This window comes from Hydra vulgaris, chromosome 13 (genome assembly GCF_038396675.1).
Source record: "Hydra vulgaris chromosome 13, alternate assembly HydraT2T_AEP".
Classification (NCBI taxonomy): domain Eukaryota; kingdom Metazoa; phylum Cnidaria; class Hydrozoa; order Anthoathecata; family Hydridae; genus Hydra; species Hydra vulgaris.
Window position 1 is genome coordinate 14,025,001 of NC_088932.1, and position 21,563 is coordinate 14,046,563.

General features: G+C 27.1%; 1 protein-coding gene across 1 annotated transcript; it reads right to left on the reverse strand.

The window, feature by feature from the left end:
- Window positions 1–3,766: 3,766 nt before the first annotated feature.
- Window positions 3,767–20,217, reverse strand: LOC136089255 (uncharacterized). The gene is made up of 3 exons (XM_065815089.1): window positions 20,045–20,217; window positions 7,221–10,839; window positions 3,767–3,924 (listed from the first exon to the last, which is right to left on the reverse strand). The coding sequence occupies exon 2, from the start codon at window positions 9,608–9,610 to the stop codon at window positions 7,541–7,543; it is 2,070 nt and encodes a 689-aa protein (XP_065671161.1). The 5' UTR covers window positions 9,611–10,839; window positions 20,045–20,217; the 3' UTR covers window positions 3,767–3,924; window positions 7,221–7,540.
- Between the last annotated feature and the right edge of the window lie 1,346 nt (window positions 20,218–21,563).

Consider the following 21,563-nt stretch of genomic DNA (forward strand, 5'->3'; position numbering starts at 1 on the left):
TACGCATAAAAATGGTCTTTGTGGAAAAGACTTATTAAGACCCATATTTCACGGGACCAGTCTGCTGGTTTTCATAATTTACCGCTTAACTAACTAATAATCACTTTTAGTTTTCTAAGTTATTGCCTTGAAAAGTTTATTCGTACGGTCCTATATTTTCTGGAGTCTTTCAAGAGTATAATCTTTGGTTAAATGCTCGCCAAATCTAATTCTTAATCCTGACGTTAAATATTCTGATTATTGGTGTAGTTATTACCGGGCTATAATCACTACGATTGTTTATAACACGTTCTAGATGTATTTTAAGCATATTTGATTTTACCGTATAAAGTAAACCAATATTTTTAGAAATTTTATTTTCGATTAAGTTTGTATGATTTTTCCACGTGACATTTTCATTAAGGAGAACGCCTAGAAACTTCGTTGTTTTTTCTCTTTTAATATTGTAATATTTTTTAATATTTTATTATTTTAATTTTACTAATTTAATTATTTTATTTTAATATTGTATTTTTTAATATCTTAAAGTGAAGTTGATACAATATATGCTGCTTTTAATATAGGAATGTTATGCATTAACAAAGCATTCTATGAACGGTTTAATTACAGGTCTATCTAAGAATGCGAAATGTGTTCGCATTGAAAAGTGAAAAAAAGCCGTATATTATTTTTACACAATGCTAATAATTGATTTGATAAATAAAATTAGTATTTATCTAAAAGACAGATACAAATAATCTTTATTAAAAAAGGATTTTTTTTGTAAGTTTTACATGCCAAATATAGTGATTGTTGGAAGTAATGAAGCAATTCTATAATGAAGCATTTATATTGACTAAAAAACTAAAAGAGCTAACATAATCTTTTGGTCCATTGCAAATAAAGTGATCAAAATAGAACTTTCTTAAAAAAAAAATTAGAGGCACTCTATTACTACAAATGTTTACAGCTTATATCTTTGTCGCCAGTGTAATTCGTTTTTGAAAAGTTACTGCTGCAAGTTGATAAATACATTTACAAGCAAATATCTTATTAGTCATTCACACAGTAGTTAGGTCTGTTTTTAGTGGTCGGAAAAACTAAAACTTTATTACTTTGTTTTCACACACGTAGGCGGTTTTTGATCAATCATAATTGTTACACAAGACATTTTGAAACAAAATTTTGAAAAATATTCAATTTCTGGACCTCCCAATTATTCATCAAATCCTTGTCTTAAACTGAGCAAAGATCAGTAAAACTAATAATACTTTGTAAATGTAACTTGCCCTACTCAAATATTAAAAAATGCTCATAAAAACACACTTTGAAAACTTATTTAAAATATAAACTAATTACTCTAAAATTGTCATTTTGAATTTGCATTTTGCAAGTTTTTGAGAAAAAGAATCTAAAAGTTGTACTTAGTAAACTAAAAAACCACTAAAAAACAGTTTAAAATGTTTTTTAAAGTTTTTTTCAAACCTGTTTCATAAAACATATAAAAGTTAGTTAAATGTAGTTTTATATAAATTTAAACTTTTTTAATAATTGATTAAGTACTTTTTTGAACTGTTACATTTAGAAAACGAAAAGTCAATTTTATTTGCCTTCAAAACTAGTAAAATGTCATTTAAAATTTGTAAAGTTTTCCTCGATAACTGTTGAATCAATAAAGTCTTTTAACAGTTTAATAGCTTTTTTAAAACAATCATTGACACAAACAAATCTTTTTATTAACATATGCGTTTTTTTATAATCAGTAGTATGACTCCACAAACTAGATGGACCATTTAAAGTGATTTATTAAAAGTAGATTGACATTATCAACAAATTGGTTAGGTGTGGAAAACGTTGAACACCTACGTTGGACAGACATTGGACAGCTATTAAGATCATTAACAAAGAGAAGATTGAGCAACTTTTCTTACATATAATCTTGTGGGACCTCATATATAGAATTTATTAAATTAAATTCCATCCTATTAATAAAAGAAAATAGTGTTCCATTTTGAAGACAAAAAGAAAATCATTGAAGTGTTTTCGAAGATAAGAAGAAAACCATTGGTTGTGTCTCAGATATCTTAGCAGTCCAATTTTATAATTAAACATAGTCAACTGCTTTCATGATCAACTGCATCAAATGCTTTCTGGAAATTAACAAAAACGCCACATGCAAACAAATCATTTGAATATATTTTTTTTATTTTAAATATTCATAAATGAATCCGACATGTCAACTTCAGCCACTGTTTCAAAAAAGAAAGATCTTGTATTTTGAATATTTAGAAAATTTCTAAAATCGTATTAGGGGATAACATTTTTGATAACATCAAAGTAGTTGTTAAAAATAACAGCAATATTGATTGGATATATCAGGATATACCATATGGATTTACAACTGTTAAAGAAAAATAGCTACACTGGAAATACGATCAACTAATGTGGTGGAAATGTGGTGGAAATACCATCAACTAATACTGCCACGTCATTACCCCTTACTGATAATCATGTCATTGTCATTCAATTATTTAATACATAAAAAAAATAAAAGTCGTTTCGCTATTATTTCTTTCAAATAAGAATATAATTTAGCATGTTGTTAGCTGTTTAAAAAAATATCTATATTATAAAGCCCTTTAATTCTCCTCCTCCAACGTACCCTATACTTTTAATCTTTAATCTCAGTAATTGACTTGAATCAAAAAATTAGATTATTACTAAATAATCTTTTATAAACAGGTTCCATAAGGTTTACAATATAATAACTTTAATTTGATTCGTTGATAACCTAAACTTATTTTACTCGAACAGTCACATCAACCTCCTATTTAAAACAGTCAATAAGAAATTCACCAATTTAATTGAATGGTTTAACTCGAATAAACTATCCTTAACCAAATACACTCTTTTTTATAAACTACTTGCAAAAAAATTATTCCTCTAAAACATTTCAATGTATTGAAAAAAGTTTTTAACTCTTGATTTATCGCATTTTTCAAAATGCTTTCAAATGCTTAAAACGTTAATGAAATCACGTGTAACTGGGCTCAGTGATAAGACAACTTGCCTTTTTTTTTGATCGCATCTGCGTGTGTCCTATTGTACAAATATATATTTACCTTTTTTTATTAAAGCTCTAACAAACAGCAAATAAATTTGAAAAAAAGACTTTTTAAAGCCACTAAAGAGTTTTTCTTTAATTATAATTTCTTTTGACAAATCCAAATATCTACTAGCTTGGATTTTAAACTCCAATTTAAACATGATGTTGACCCTAATATATTAGTAACATTCTTTATAAAGTGTTAAATCATTTAAAACCGAAAATAATATCATTGTTTAAAACTTTTTTTTGTTCTTTAGCACTATTTAAAATAAAAGTTAAAAAAGTAAGTTTAACAACGCTATTCTAACCTACCTAGGCAAAAAGACGTGTCTCCTCTTTTTCTCAAAATCGAGTTATTCGTGTCATTATATAGTATGAAGGGTACTGCACATTATTACAGAGCCAAAAGAAAAAATATTTAGGCAGGTGCGCTTTTCAACCTTGTGAAGTACTCAAAGTCCAACAGTTATGAGATGTGGAAAACACGTCTTTTTGGCATTAAAAAAAGGGTTGTCTGAAATTGACTGCAAGAACTGTTGCAGTTATTTCCAGCTTCAAGCTTGTAAACAACTAAATCTTTATTTAAAAATTATTTTTGGTGATGCTGGAAAGAGTGAGGCAATATTCTACCTTCACAATGCTTATTGTTAAAAACTTGTTAACACTCTTAAAAAATTGTTTGTTTAATATATTTAATGATATATTTGATAAAACATAGCTTTCACAATACAAAATCATTTTAAAAATTTATGAACTTTTCACTTGGTTTTCATCAATGTTCTCATTAGATATTTGTTCGATGACTCTGAAAGGAAAGCCACTAACTGACGCGTTATCTAAAAGAAAATTATAACTTTAAATATTTCAGATATTTGTTGGTATTTTTGTTGTTGTTGTTATCATTATTATAAATAATGTGTGTTCTTTTAAGTAAGTTTGTTTTTATTTAATGTTACGTTAAAATGTGCATATTTTAAGTGTTGTGACAAAAACTTTAAATCATTACTAACTAAACTAAAAGTAGTCGACTAACATTGTAGTTAAATCATTTTTAGCTAACTTTTAAGTTAACCAAAACAAAATCGACTATGGTTTAAATCTAACTAAAATTAGTCGACTAATTTATTAAGTAATTAAAATTAGTTGAGTAATTTTTTAGTCTAAAAATATATGCTAATTTTTTAGATAACTAAAAATATACTTATGTAATATTAATTTATATTATGTAAATAAAATTAAATACAATAATATACAATATAATTAAACAAAGCATAATACAATTAATTTAGACTCATATTATTATTTCTAATAAAGTTTTTGAATAATTTTCTCATTAGATAATCAATTTACCGAAAGATACCGCAAAAGCAAAAAATATAAATAAACCTTTTCTTTTCTTGTTTTCGATGCCAAATATTTTACAAGAGAGTTAGCGGAAATGTTGCTTAAAACTCAAAAAACTAAAAAATTGTTTTTTTGTTTTTATAACTTTTTATATATTTCCACATCTTATCATCTTGAATTTATTTATGCAAAAAGTACCAAATTGTCAAACTTGTTGTATTTTTATTAAAGTTTCATCTAACAGCATTTATCACATTGGTACTGAAGTAGTGTATACACATATATATAAATGTAAATTTATATATACATATATATATATATATATATATATATATATATATATATATATATATATATATATATATATATATATATATATATATATATATATATATATATATATATATATATATGTAAATGTTATTTTATTTTAAATTAGTCATATTATTTGTATTGAATCCACTACTCTCAATATCCATATCACTTCTTCAAAAATATTAGTGCTTAACAAATTTCGGTGAAATTAGGGTTTTGGCTGTTTTTTTTGAGTCTTTTTTACAGCAGTATAGAGTAGGCGTAAGTCGCGGGGTAAACCATAAATGGCGATGATATTTATCTGACGAGATAAACTAGGTATTGGTGCTGATAATAAACGCGATTCTGAGTAGAAGTTTACTACCACCACTTTATTATTTATGTTTACACGTATAATTAATCTTTTTTTCTTTATCTTATGCCTCCAATCATTATATATTTATTCATTTTAAATATTAATACATCAATCTTTTATGTATATTTCTTTTAAATATGTTAAGCATTTGTACTTACTATAGATTTATGGTTAGGAAAGACCGGAGCACGTTTGCCCACGAGACATGTTGGCTCATTCCAGTGTATTCAAAGGATAGATGCTTTAACATGCTAAGAATCTAAGTGACAATCAATCATGCCAAACCCGTGGCCCATGTAAAATCTATTTGCAGTCGAATTGAAGTTTTCAACTGTCTATATAGTTTAGTCATTTTGATTATATACAATTGAAACATAGAATTTTATAAACTATTTTATATATTTTAAAAAATTATAAATTATATTTATGACTACTGTGAAGTTTTCATTAATTATAAAGTAATATAATTAAGGTATTGTTTATTCAAAAAATGCAAGCTATCAATGCGTTTGAAATTTTAACATCCATAATTTTAATTTGATGTATAAAACAGTATATTAGTGTAATATTCTAATAACACCACAAAATTACTTAAAGAATTCACAACTAGATTCTTATTCATGCAATAGTTTGACAAAAAAATGTCAAATATTCTTAGCTCAAATTAATGTAGAGGTGGAATCAGCGCCTACAAAAATGGAGTTAGTAGAATTGCTATCAAACTTGAAACTCAAATTGAGCATAAATATCTCTACAAAGGAAATAAGGTTGATTATTATCAAAAATATATTGCCGAAGATAAATTTGCAACTTCAAGGCAATCGGCAATGTGCATTATATCAGCATTTGAAACGATGCGTAATATTTTTTTCATATTAAACCTGTTAAATCATGACCAACCAGCTGCGATGCGCGTCGACTACATTGTTGATATTATTAAAACCTCTAGTAAAATACAAAAATAAAATTAATTTTATAAAAGTTGTGAACAAACTGCTATGAATATTTATAGTACATTTGTAATAATAACATTTTAACCCTTGTGACTAGGGAGGAAGGTAAGGTGTTGAGGGTGAATATAAATACAGTAAAACTAATGTTTATTGTAGTTGTAATTATGATATATGTGAAACACAACTTTTTTGTACAGTCGCTGGTGGCACTGTAAAATTGCATATCTTAAATATTGCAAGGTAATAAAATTTTTTGAATAATTTGTTGCCTTATTCTTATAAGTGCTTTCACCTCAGTAAATTGCATTTTTGCCAATCGACCGATTTTGGTTGAGCGCCCCTGCTTTAAATAATTAACAAAAACTGAAAGAGTAAGTCAAACATTGAAAAATAATTATGATTAATCAAATAACAAAGTTAATAAATTTCATTTTCTTAATTAATCCAAGTCGGTTGGTGGGCCAAAATACAATTTACTGAACAAAAGTGGGCCGCCTATATAAAAATAAAGCAATAAATTGTTCAGCATGTTTTATTGTTGTGCAATATTTGCCACTGTACGTAAAATGTGTGTTATACATAAATAAAACATAAATAAAACGACAATAAACATTAACTGTATTTATATTCATAATTATAATTTAATAAAACAAGTTAGCTTAATGAAGCTGATTTATTTTAATAATTTAAATATTGTATATATATATATATAAACATATATATATATAAATATATATATATATATATATATATATATATATATATATATATTTATATATATATATATATATATATATATATATATATATATATATATACGCATTATAATTTTTTAATTTTGTTTTTGTTTTTTAAAAAGCTGTAACCCACTGTTAACCTTATAAATATCTTATAAATCTCACCCCAACGTCGTATTAATAATTATTATTCTGTTAATAGTAATATACGAATTTCAGTTTTATATAACTGTTTTAGAAAAAACAGGAAACATGAAACAAGAAAGTTCAAAATTAAAATGTTGAGTTAAAAGTTTGATAGATAAAAAAAAAAAAAAAGATAAAAGCAGTCAATTCAAAATTGAACGTTTGATATATGAAAAAAATTATTAAAGCAGTTACCACGAAATAGTTTATAGTATTAACCATATAGATATAACAAAACATACCGTTTTTCTCTATTAAACTGGGTCTTTTTGATAACCTTTTATACAAAAGTATTCGCCATTTCCAACCAAGCCTTAAAACTAAGGTAACAAATGGCAACCAAATAATGATTTCCAACAACACTCTAATAGCATTCAATTGAGTCTGACTTGCAGAAAATGGAACGTTTAGAACTAAACTAATTAAGGTAGCAATACACATTAAAATTAAGGCGAGCGTATCCCAAATGTTAAAACAACGTTCTCTGTAAGGCTGAAATGAGGCAAAAATTCCTAGAGATATAGCAGATACCGACGAAAAGACAACAAGCTTAATAATTTCGTTAGGAGCAAAAACAGAAATGAAAATCATTAGAGCTCTGAGGATGAAATAAAAAGTTGCAATCCCTCGCTCTTGTTTTGAGCTCTCTTTTATTTTTTTTTTCTTGTTGGCTATTATCGTTCCCAATTAACTTTGATTTATCAAAGCAGCTCTTCAACGCATCAAAAACAGGAACAACGTATTTATGATATATTATTCCAATACGTGTAAAATTTGTTAAGATAAATTTTTTAGGATTAAAAAGTAAAAGTAATGTGAATACGAGCATAACAAATAAAAAACACAAAGCAAGTAGTCCGTAATATATATGAGGGTGTCGAAAGTACCTAGCAAACGCTGCTTTGTGTAAATAAAGCTGACCATCAATTTCAACAGATTGAAGAAGTTTAAAAGAAACTATAATAATCTGAGAAAACGTTACCACTATTACAAAGCTTATTGAACTCCCACGGGATCTTTTCCGCCTATTATCAGCTTCCTCTTCAGATAGATTTTTAGAGTTATTCCAACGAAAACATTTCCATATACAGTGAAAATGCAACGCAAATGCGGTAATAAGGAATATAGCAGTTGGCACGTAATTTAGTTCAATTTTAACTAAGTTATCCAGTCCATTAAATAAACAAACGCCTGCGTTACCACCAGTTCCAGTTAAAGAGAAAAAACCAATTAAAAACAGTGTACCTCGGGTAAGCTGTACGTTTATAGGAATAACCAAATCAATCATTTGGTACCAATAAAAGAAAACATTAAAATATCCAAAAAACTCATCCACGTTGACAAAGCTGAGAGCAATAACAAACACAATAGAAAATACTAATGTAGTTAATAATAGAAAAATGATTAGCCACCATTTTGTAGTACAGATTTTACAATCTTCGTTAAAAAAAGCCACGCTATACCCTTCAGCACATTGACTGCAAAGTCTTCCTCGACGATTTTCAGAACATTGTTCTTTTACATCAAACTGGCATAAATATTCTTCGATACCACTATGGCATTTGCAATATGATTGTGGACAAACTACAGTTTCAAGCAAACTGGTTTTACTATTTACATAACCCCACTTGCCTCGTAATACATACACCGTTCCATTTTCTAAACAATGAACTACATCTCCCACCTCGGCATCCATGCAAACACATTTATTTTCCCTAAGGCGAAAGCCTGGTAAGCATAAACTTAAAGAAACATTATATGTTGGCGAAACAACTAGTTGATCGTTATTAGTAATCAATGTCACGGAAAACTTTGATAGCGTTTTCCCCAATAACTTTAGTTTGGAAAGTTTGTCTCTCACAATAAAATCGTAGTTTGGAGGATCTAAAGTTACAGATTTATTTTCGCTATTTATATCTATTTTTACGGAACCATAAACACTTTGACCGCGTTCATCTATTTGGTGGACATCTGTCGAAAAAGAGTAAAATGGTGAAACGCTCCATTGTTCTTTATTAAAGTTTAGTTTTATGGGACTTGTTACAATTTCTGGATCTGTTCTCACATTCTCGTACTTTATAAAAGGCCAGACTAGAGCTGTTGAGTTCATGCGACTCTCGCCATCGGAGCGACAATATTGTAGTGTTGAAGCGTATATAGAGTTCTCTGAACTTGGTGGAGCATAGTTTTCACGAAAAGTTATATTAACAGGCCATTCAAAAGTATCCATATTATTATAGCGAATAAAACATGGAGAAGATTGTAATTCTGTATTTTGAAAGCCAACTCGAGGAGGACCAGCATGTTTAACAAATAATGCACCTCCTCTTCGCAATGCCGAATTTCGATCAAACAAAACGCTACAAGCTTTTTCTAGCTCTAACCATGACGTTCCATACAAAGCAATTGCACCTCCTTCTGTTCCCGTATTATTTTGAAATGCAGAATAGCTAGAGCTCCCAAATGTTAGAGATGCAGATTCCAACACAATAGCTGTTCCTTGATTGCATGTAAAACTATTGTTTCCATTAAGCACTAGAAAAGCTTCTTTGAAGTAAATACAACCTTGACCTCTGACTTTTTTATCTTCAGATAAAGTCATTTGATTCTTATTAATTAAGCAATTGTTCATAACAACCCGATATGATACTCCTCTATCGAATATCTTTGTTTTAAAATTTCGTGTGTGAAGGCCAATTGCAAAACCTACAGTGCCATGGTTTTCATCGAAAATGCATTTTTCAAAAACGGTATTAATTGTCCAATTCTCATACTTGTTGTGTGTTGCACCTTTAATGGAGATTCCTCCTCCCCGTATGGCTGAGTTTTTTTTGAATGATACGTTTTATAGTTTAATATTATTTTCTTTCAACGATGTTATTTGCTTGGATTCCTCATAAACACGAATACCGCCACCGGCTAAAACGGCTTTATTTGCTTCAAATATGCAGCCATTGAATAATAGTGAGTTGTTTTCGGATTTCTCTCCTAAATATAAAAACATGCCTCCTCCCCAAAGAGCAGTGTTGTTAATAAATAAACAATCAACAATGTTTAAAAAGTTTCTTCTTGCATCTCCTTTTAACACAATTGAGAGACCAGCGCCTCTAGCATATATATTTTGTTGAACTTTGGTGGACATATCTTTTGTTTTAATCCACTGACCAAAAAATTGTTTGAAAAGTTACATTTTTTAATAAGGTATTTGGTATCTGTGTTAATAAATGAGTTTAAACTTGTGTAATTGGATAACTCCACATACACCCCACCACCCACTGAAATATTTTCTTTTGTTAAATAATTCACATTAGAATCAAAAAATGATTGGTAAATTTGCACGGAATTGCCAACATCAAAGAAAGCAAGAGCAACACCTTCATTTTCTTGGAATATAACATTATCTATAACAACATCTTTGCATTTAATAAAACAAATTGCCGTGCTCATGAAAGGATGATAAAAACTTACCTTGTTTTTGTATTCAATCTTATTATGTTTTGCACCGCAATGTTGAAGTGTTACTCCCCGTACAGTAACATTACTTGAAGAAATAAATGTTAGTCCAGATGTATTAACGCATTTGAGCAAAGTGTTTTCAAAAGAAACAATTTCCATGGAAACAATACCATTTACCCGAACCTCCGTAAAAAGTATATGCTCTCCTTTTAAAATCTTTAAAGTTGAATAGCTCATGTTTTTAATATTTGAAAAAACGTAGTTTAAGCTTTTGCATTGTGTTTTTAATGTACCCATAGTGCAAGCAATGCCATCATTCCCATTGATGCTATCAATCTCAACTACAAGGTTGCATCTACATCCACCAATAAGTAATGTCAATAGTACATAATGAAGCGTTTTACCCTGAAGAAAAAAGTTTAAAGGTATACATAAAACTACATGCAACATTGTTTTTATCAATATTGAAATAAAGCTCTATATTTAGTTATTTACTAATGTTTAGTGCGTAGTTTACTATAATAAAGTAGTTAAATATAATAAAAAAATTGCAACATTAATTTTTGTATCAAACTTTTTTATATACAAAGCTTGAAATCCACCTTTCTATTAACAATAGTAAACCTAATTGTCGTTATTTTAAGTTTTTAAAAGAAAATGTCAGTTTATATAATGACACATTTATGAGAAAGCTAACAATCAGATACTAAGACAACAATGATTCTTCTTATAAAATAGCAACTAGAAACCCATGGATAAATTAAAATTGCTCAAAAAAAAAAAAGAAATAATGCAAAAAATTAAAAAAATGTTTCTAGAGTAATTAGATATAAACGAAATGAAAGTTGAACGTGCGCATCTAACTGGAGTTAAAGATAAAATAAATCAAGAACAATAGTTTTAAAGCTTTTGGATTATAAAACATGAAGTTAAAATCTTGAAAAAAGTCTGTAACGTTTAAAGGTAAAATTATATTTTGTTATGAGGGCTTGTTTGCTGAAACCGATCAAATAAGAAAAATTAGAGATAAGATCAAATTATCTAACTCATAAATTTTTTTGACGATTAGATTAGATCATAAACTTTTTTAGCAATTCAATTTAGATTAGCATCAAAAATAATTTTTTGAGCAATAATGAAATTTCTATATCAGTTTCTTATTTCTAATCAATGTTTACTCACGTGATGACGCCATTTTGTTGTGATAGTCTCAAGTTTGTCTCTCTAACCTTATACTTTTAGTTTTCAAAATTGTTTTGATCGCGTTGTTATTTTGTCAACTAATTTATTAAATTTCCAAAGTTAAAATAACTTTTCCTAACGAAAGTTATTTATTAATAATTTGTTTTGATCGGGTTGTTATTTTGTCAATTAATTTATTAAATTTCCAAAGTTAAAATAACTTTTCCTAACGAAATTTATTTATGATTATTTTAAATAATGTGTTCAACCGGCAATCAATCTATCCTCAAGGAAGACTTTATTTTTAAAGAAGAGTTTAAAAAATTGGTTATCTGTAAACATTGTTCCCAGGAACTTGCATATCACCGAAGTCTAACAATGCTACAGCATTATTTGAACAATAAACACATGTACTTTGTAACTACTAGTAAACATCAAAGCAAGATCGCGAGTTCGTCGAAACAACTTACAATTTGCGGCAGTATTAAATCATAAAATGGCGAAAATGAACAAAATTCTACAGATCCAGGTTTGACGGATGTCATTCTAACAGCAACTTCCGACTACAGCTACAGTCTTCCTTGTCAAAACACAATTGTATTAAAAAATGCAAACACTCTATGAAGATGAGAGGAAAAACACAATAGACCTCGTAAACATGGCTACTAGTTTAACAATTACCTATGATCATTGGTCTTCAATGGGTAAAGTCAGTTACTTTGGTTTAACATGCCATTTAATGGATAACAACTGGATGTTGAACTTATTTGCCTTAGGTGTTCAACAAACATTGGAACGTCACACCAGTGACAATGTTTCAACCCTTATCAGAAATATTGCCGATGAACGGGGATTATTCTAAAAAATATTTTCTATTGGTACTCATAACGGAAGAAACAATGTAAAGGCTGCATCAATTTCCACTTCAAATACCACATGTGATGCAGAGAAAAACTTTCAAAAAAAAAGAAAAATTTTCAAAAATTATTGTTAAAAAAATTAGACTTTCTAATTTCAAAGGGAAATGCTAAATTAAAATTCAATTACTTGGCAAACTAAAAGTTGTTGACAACACAGAAGCACTGCAACGAGTTAAAAAACAAAGTGAGCACAAATTTATGCAGCCGTTGCGCAGTGGTTACCGCGCTTGCCTCATAAGCTGGAGATCCGTGGTTTAACACTACTAAGGGCAAGTTTTATAACAACAGTAAGGAAGGAGGCGTGAACTTTTAATATGACCGTAATGACTTTCTAGGGCACCTATAATAAATTTACTCAATGTTTAAATCGAACTAGTGAACGATATATGTAAAAAATTTCAAGTCAAAACCTTGACTTTGTCAAGCTTACATACAAAAAGCAGTATGTAAGAAGCACCTAGTTTTATTAAACGAAAAAAGGACACCCAGGCGATATTTCAAACCAACCTACAAAACTTCTTAACAACTCAACATCATCACAGATTTTTTTTATAAATAATCTTATGCATTTTAGTTGTTTTAATTCGTTGTTCTTTAAATTGCTAATATCGTATTTTTCTGAGAGTGTGTTCATTTTTTTTTGTTAACTAAGATTAATTTTAAACATTCGTTAATTTCTATATAACAAAACGGCAGGGTAGAAAAAGCTCGTTTCTTTTTAAAAATAGCTTTAGTTAAAAACTTTTTAAAGATTGTTTTAGTTAAGAAACTTAAGAAAAAAAAAATTATCTGAAGTTTTTAAATTTTAAATACATCTAAAGTACTCCTTAAAATAAAGAAAAAAATTTTTAAATCATTTCCGATAAAAAAAATTGGTTAACACTCCAAACTATTATGTAAAATCATTTTGTCTCAGTTATTCACTTAACTCGATTATATTCTCTCAGTACTTATCCCTGTCACTTATTTGCTTTTGTTAATATAAGGAGTAAACAACTAACAGGGATAGAGACAGAGATAGATAAATAACTTTTTATAAACAAAACATAACATAACTTAACTGACAGGGATTAAGAGAGAGATAGATAAATAACTTTGAAGGAACATAACTGCAAACAATAATAAAAACTTGTTTTTATTATTGCGCGAAGTTTTTAATAATAATAATGTTATCCAGTGGGCATGCGTTGTCCGTAAGACGTCTCCTGGACGTCCAGACATCCGTAAAACGTCCGACGGATGTCTAACGTACGGCGCATGCCCACTGGGATGTTTGAAAAAGTGAAATAACAATAAAGATTAAAAAAGGATCTCTGCCCAATCTACAGCTGTATGCATCTAAGAAATGTAAATTAAAATTTTTTTTTTAAGTACTTTATTTTATTCCGAACAGTTAGTAAGTACTTACACTACCTAGTCTGCACAACTTGGAAAAAATGCACTCTTGCTTTCTGCTGCATCTTTAAAACTTTCAAAAACAAATTCAATAAAACGTGCCAACATTGATATTTATTTCGTTAAGTCAACTATTACTATTTACCAAAAATATCAGTTAAAATCTATTAGGTTTCACCGTTACGGAATTCACATATTATATTTTATCAAGTTTATATAAGAAATGTTAAACCACTGATAAATTTGACTTTATAACCTCAAAAAAAACACATGCTAAACAAAAGTAAAACTGCCCGTAATATATACGTGTTTTTGGTTTACGTCTGGATCGTGACAAACACGTGTCTATACAGATTTTTAATCCGAATAAAAAGCTAGATGTGCAGGTTGGGTAAACATATATCTGTTAATATCTTCACAAGATGTAAATAAAAAAATAAAGAATATTTAAATTATAAACTTGTTAATTTTATTTACTTTCTTTTTGCCTTAAAAATGCTAGAAATGATTTTAGATTGGGCTGGTGCCCTAAGATACAATAAAATTCTATCCATTTTGAAAAACTGGATTGTAAATTTATGTTAGTTTTTATTTTATTTATGTTTATTTATGTTTATTTATGTTAGTATCTTTTTTTTTAGTTATGTTAGTTTAAATTTTATGTTAGTTTTAGTTAGTTTTATGTTAGTTTATGTCAAACGGCAACTTTAAAATCAATTTTAAATCGCAGTTACAAAGAAAATTATTTGAAACAAAAAACAAGAAAACAACAAAACAGCAAACAACTAGTAAAAGTGCGGAATGAGGAAGAAATGTCATTTTAATATTTAAAACAATTTTTTGAAGAAAATAAAATGTTTACTTGTAGTATAAAGTAAATTATTTATGTTAAAAAATGATTTTATAAATACTAAATAGCTAGAATAAAATCCAAAATTTGTGTGAGTTTAAAAAAAAATGGTTAAAAAAAAAGGGATCAAAATTTTAAATATAGAAAAAAAATATTTTTTTATCAAGTAGTATAAATTTTAAGTAATATTATACAATATTAAATATAACAACATTATTGAAATAGTACAACATACAAAAAAAAGCTTTCGTAAATATGATGATAATAATATATTCAATATAGAATTTACTCAACGAAAGAAAAAATGTTATTAGCTAAAATAATTTTGTCCACTTATTATAAACTATAGTTTTTACAAATTATAAATACGAATATTGGTTATTAACTAGAAAAATACCTAATAAACACTTGTAACAACTTTGATGGGTTATGCAAACTAGCTATAGCTTTTTCTGTTTAATTGATGAAGCAAATATATATACTAAGAAAGATTAGCAACGCTGAAAAACAAATAATTGTTTTAAAGTAAATAGCTATGTTATGACTATGATTTTTAAAAGTTGATTGAGAAAAAAAAAGGGTTAATTTACATTAAAGCGTTATCACAGTTAAACAAATAATATGCTTCTAAAATTAATTTTACATTCACTAGTGATAATGCCTTCTAAAGTTATGTCTCTTCCAGAAATATCTTAAGGCACATAATCCTTTCGGTTTTGTTTGTGTTAAGAACTTTAGTTCATGAAACTATTATGTTTTGTTGTGTAAAATTTTTAAAACTCGTGACTTAAATTTATAAAATGTAAGTGACACTCCTTTAAACTGAATAAGTAAAGAATAAAAATAACATACTTAGTAATTTGGTAATAATTGTCGATAAAAAAAAAATACTCAAAGTAATTAGGCGTGCTGACCATGACTTACAAAAGTACGTTTTTATTTGTTTTATTTACTTAAAAAAATTTATTTTCAGTTAATAAAGCAAAATTCTTTTATTAACTAAACAAACTTTTTCAATAAACTGAAATAAAACATTTTTTTAATACTTACAATTATACAATATCAAAAATTTTCATACCCAAGCAACGAGTTAGCGGTGACTGGATTTGAACTCGTCATGCACAACAGATCGGTATATTTTTTTAGTCAATATTAGAGTGCTCCCAAAAGTCTTTTTGGTCTGATCGTTGAGCACCAAGAAAGAACTTTTGACTAAGATTTTCCTTGCCAATATTGCTTAATGGGCTTGAGCCTGGTGCCTAACCTCGGACCCCTTGGTTCTGAGCAAGATCTCTAACTACTACGCCGCGACTGCACCATCACTTCGGTTTGTGAACCAACAAGTTCTTTTAATAATTCGTTTGACGCTCTAAGTAACTGAGCTACTTAGCCATTAAGTTCCAACCATAATAATAAAGCATATCAACGTTACTGTCACTTAGGCATATCACAAAACGTATTTTATAGTATTCTCTCAACCCGTCGTAGTAGACTGTCGATAATATCATTAATGTAAAATCATTCACGCTACAAATTCGTCTTTCTTGTCGTACTTGTTATGTACCTGTACTTAGCAATGTAAACCGCAAAAAAAGAAAAGAACTTTTTTTTCACTTTAACAAAAAAATCACATGTCACACAAGACTTTCTTGATTGAACTACAATAAAATTTAACAAAGAATATAACGCACTAAATGCCGTTGCTCATACATTGGTAATCGGAACCAATGCCCAATAAGATATACTAAATGTTTTAATGTAGATTGACAAAACTTAGGTTTAAATTGGCCTTAAAAATCGAATTTAAGTTTCGATTAAAATTAGAAAGTTTGCATGAAATTTAAGGACAATAATGTTTTGGCACTGAGAATACTAAGGATTGCATTATGTCCGTCCAAATATCTGTCTTACCTCTGAATTTTTTCCTATTTGTGTGTCCATTAAAGTTTCAATTTACTGTATACTGGTTTAAAAATACTCATTAGATAGGAAAATACTCATTAGATTGAGAAAACATTGAAATTCTTGTTACATTGAGAAAACATTGATATATTCATTAAATTGAGAAAAATATGAAATACTCATTAAATTGAGAAAACATTGAAATACTCATTAAATTGAGAAAACATTGAAATACTCATTAGATTCGTGGAATGTAACAAAACAGAGAAACATTTGCAAGCAAACTCTAGGAGAAAACATTTAAAAATGATTTCTATTCTTCCTTTCAAACTTTAAACAACTTTTTAGTTTAACTTTTTTAAAAAGTTATACAGTAGGTGGTTAAATGAAAATAATAAAAAATAAAAATAAAAGCTATAAACACTTCTAAGAATTTCTCAAAAATGGAAAAAACAAGAAAACAGTTTTATATTAAAATTATAACTGAATGTAAATTTAAATAAAAAAATATGGAATTCAATTAATAAAGCAATGGGTCTTAATAAATGTAGTTCGTCACTTCTTCTCAATCAGGTACACACGGAATATTTATAAGCATTTTAAAAGAATTTGACACAGTAGATTAAATTATACTTAAAACAAGATAAACTGTAATCGTTTTCAAACAATCAAGTTTTTTGGGCTAAAAGCTTTATTAATGACTGAAATCATATGCAGTCAATACGGATTCTGATACACGATTTTGCGTTAAGTTTTAATCGTCAGCTCTGTACTACTTTTAATTTATAAAAATGGCTACTCTAATATATCTGCAAAATTAAACTAAACTCTGTATGCTGATTATACTAATTTGTTTATGCTTAATAGTTATGTTATTCAGCTAAACGGAGATATATGAATATTGTGCTGATAAAAGTAAATAAATAGCTCACATCTAACAAGCTCTCAATAAATACAAGAAGAATGCCTGCTGTTTAAACTACCAGCTAAATTCATATTGGATAAACAAATTAAAAGAGATATATTAAAAGTACCTATATGTTTTTTGTAGATAAAAATTTATTTTTTCTTCCTTCTATAAAATACATCGATTAAAAAGTAAACAAAACAATTGACACGATGTACAGAGTTAGTCTACTCATAAGTTTCCAAAGTCAAAAACTAATCTATTTTAGCCTAGTATAAAGCTACAGTTATTAATGTTAACATTGCGTTGAATAGTATTCAACTTTCTGACAAAAATGATTTAGGCATGTAAAGCTAATAATGGGTAGAATGTAAGTGATGAGTGTAAATGAGACGAACAGATTCCATCGCAAAATCCTCACTTATTGATAATTTTAAAATATACACACCCAAATACTTTGAAACAAAACTTAAGCTACAGCTATTTTTTTAAAGCTAATGGAAGGCTTACATCACATTACCTCTTATCTTAATTAATAATAAAGAATACAGTTTAAAATTTCATTTAAAAACCTTTATTATGGTAAAGACAGTAAACTCGTTTTTTTTTTTCATGTAAAAGAATAAATTTTAAATTCAAACGAAAGATTTGAAATTCGATATAGAAACTTTTTTATTAAATTCAATTTTTTTTACATATTTATAAGAATTTATTCTGTTTACTGTTTTTAACTATACATTTATAACGGAAATTTTTATTTTAACGGACTTTTATGAAACTTTCAGAAAACATGTTTTTTACTTTACACCTGCTAAAGCCCACAAAGGTGCTCTTTGAAAAGATTGTTGTATCTCTGGTCATCCAAATATACTTTGAGCCCCTGTTTGCTATATAAATCGTTTCCTTTGCTATTTGAAAACTTTTCTTTGTAATTGAAAACGTTCCTTTGTATCTTCTCATTTTTTTTAAATTGTAGGAAGAGCAAAATAAAATTAAAAAGATGCTACTGTGCAAGATTTTATACTGATATTTATTTAGAGAAATGCTTTCACAGAAACCTAGAAAGTTCACGAACCAATTGATTTGGAAGCGAGGTCTCAAAGGTATTTAAATTCAGCTAAACTAAACTTCAATAAAAAAAGAAAATTTTTAAAGACGTCATTTTAATGAGCTTTTTACACTAGGCTATTACCTACATCGTATTTTAACTTAGAAACAACTCAAAGTGTATTTCTAATGTGAAAAAAGTAATTAAGTAAAGTAAATTTTAGATGCAAGAAGTTAAGAGTTATGCAAAAAAGTTTTTGAAATCGTATGGAAACATTAGAAAGAGCTGTTTATGGAAGAGGGGAATTTAGAACAGTTTTGTCTAATTCTAATTTTTAAATTAAGTTTTTTTTTGCAAAATCATATATTGTGTGGATATTTTTCAATCCGATCATTGATTTTATCTGAAACTTGAAATATGTAAGAAGCATCTAGTTTTATGCAACATGTAAGAAGCATCTAGTTTTATTAAACGATAAAAGGACACCCAAGCGATATGTCAAATCAACCTACAAAACTTCTTAACTACTCAACATCATCAAAGATTTTTTTTTATAAATATTCTCATGCATTTTAGTTGTTTAATTCGTTGTTCTTTAAAGTTCTAATATCGTATTTTTTGTATGCGTGTTTTTTTTTTGTTCTGTTAATTAAGATCAATTTTAAGTGTCATTAAGATCAAGTATTCATCGATTTCTATTTATCTAAACGGCAGGGTAGAAAAAGCTCGTTTCTTTTTAAAAATAGCTTTAGTTAAAAACTTTTTAAAGATTGTTTTAGTTAAGAAACTTAAGAAAAAAAAAATTATCTGAAGTTTTTAAATTTTAAATACATCTTAAGTACTCCTTAAAATAAAGAAAAAAAAGTTTAAATCATTCCCGATAAAAAAAATTGGTTATCACTCCAAACTATTATGTAGAATCATTTTGTCTCAGTTATTCACTTAACTCGATTATATTCTCTCAGTACTTATTCCTGTCACTTATTTGCTTTTGTTAATGTAAGGATTAAACAACTGACAGGGATGGAGACAGAGATAGATAAATAACTTTCTATAAACATAACATAACATAGCATTGCTGACAGGGATTAAGAGAGAGATAGATAAATAACTTTGAAGGAACATAACGGCAAACAATAATAAAAACTTGTTTAATTATACACTGATGCGATATATTACTTAACTTTATGCGAAGTTGTTAAAAAAATTAATGTTATATAACGTTATATAATGTTTTTGTTATTTCACCTTTTCAAACATATGTTTGAAAAAGTGAAATAACAATAAAGATTAAAATAGGAATTTTGACATATTCTACAGCTAAATGCATCTAAGAAATGTAAATTAAAAACTTTTTTCTAAAGTACTTAATATTTTTCGGAACAATTAGCACGCACCTATATTACCCGGCCTGCACAACTCAGAAAAAGTACGCTTGCTTTCTGTTGCGTCTTTAAAACCTAATTTAAATTGAATAAAACGAGCCAAAATTGACTTCTATTTCGTTAAATTAACTATTAGTATTTACCAAAAATATCTTAAAATCTGTTAGGTTTCACCGGTACAAAATCCACGTATTATATTTTAACAAATTTGTGTGAGGAATATGAAACTACTGATAAATTTGACTTTGAAACCTCATTAAAACACGTGATAAACTAAAGTAAAGTTGCCCGTAACATACACGTGCTTTTGGTTTACGCCTTGATTGGGACAAACACGTGCCTATACAGATTTTTATTCTGAAAAAGAAAGTAGATGTGCAGGTTGGGTAAACATATACTTGTTTATATCTTTACATATTGTAATTAAAAACTAAATAATGTTTAATTAATAAACTAATTATTTTTATTTGTTATCTTCTTGCCTAAAAAATGCTAGAAATGATTTTAGAATGGGTCGACGCCCTAACATACAATTAAATTATATCAATTTTGAAAAACTGAATTGTAAGTTTATGTAAGTTTATGTCAAACGTCAACTATAGAATAAATTTTAAATTGCAGCTACAAAGAAATTAATTTGAAACAAATAAACAAAAAAAAACAAAATAACAAACAACTAGTAAATCGCGTAATAAGGAGAAAATGTGATTTTGAAATTAAAAATTTTTTTTTGAAGGAAATAAAATGTTTACTTTTAGTATAAAGTAACTAATTTATGATAAAAAAAAGATTTTAAAAACATTATATATTATATATATATATATATATATATATATATATATATATATATATATATATATATATTTATATATATATATATATATATATGTATATGTATTTATATGTATATTTATATATATATATATATATCTTTATATATATATATATATATATATATATATATATATATATATATATATATATAAATAAATATATATGTATATGTATATATATATATATATATATATATATATATATATATTTATATATTTATATATATATACATATATATATGTATATATATATATATATATATATATATATATATATATATATATATATATTTATATATATATATAATAAGACTTTTTAAGGAACTACTAGTTTCATGCCATTCAACAATCATTCAGACATATCATTAAAAGTCTTTATAAAAAAATGTTATAAAATTTATTGATTTCGCGTATACTTTGTTAGATCAACGTTAGACCAAAGTTTAAATCCTAAGGACAATGTTGCCCCACTCTTTTGTGCTGCAGAGGTACCTGTTTCCTTGAGTTTCCAGACTTCTTTAGATATTTAAAGATTTTAATTTGTTCGAAGAAATAAAAAAAGTAAATTAAAAAAATAAAATTTTATTGCAAGGTTATAAATTTAAACATTTAAATAAAATAAACATGCCTTCATTTATATCAATAAAAAAAGCTAATCGCGAGAATTAAATGGTATGTTTAGCGATTTTAGTAAGAGAATTGGAATT

Excerpts from the sequence above, each read along its gene's own strand:
- LOC136089255 (XM_065815089.1), bottom strand. The coding sequence starts at position 9,610 with ATGAACAATTGCTTAATTAATAAGAATCAAATGACTTTATCTGAAGAT.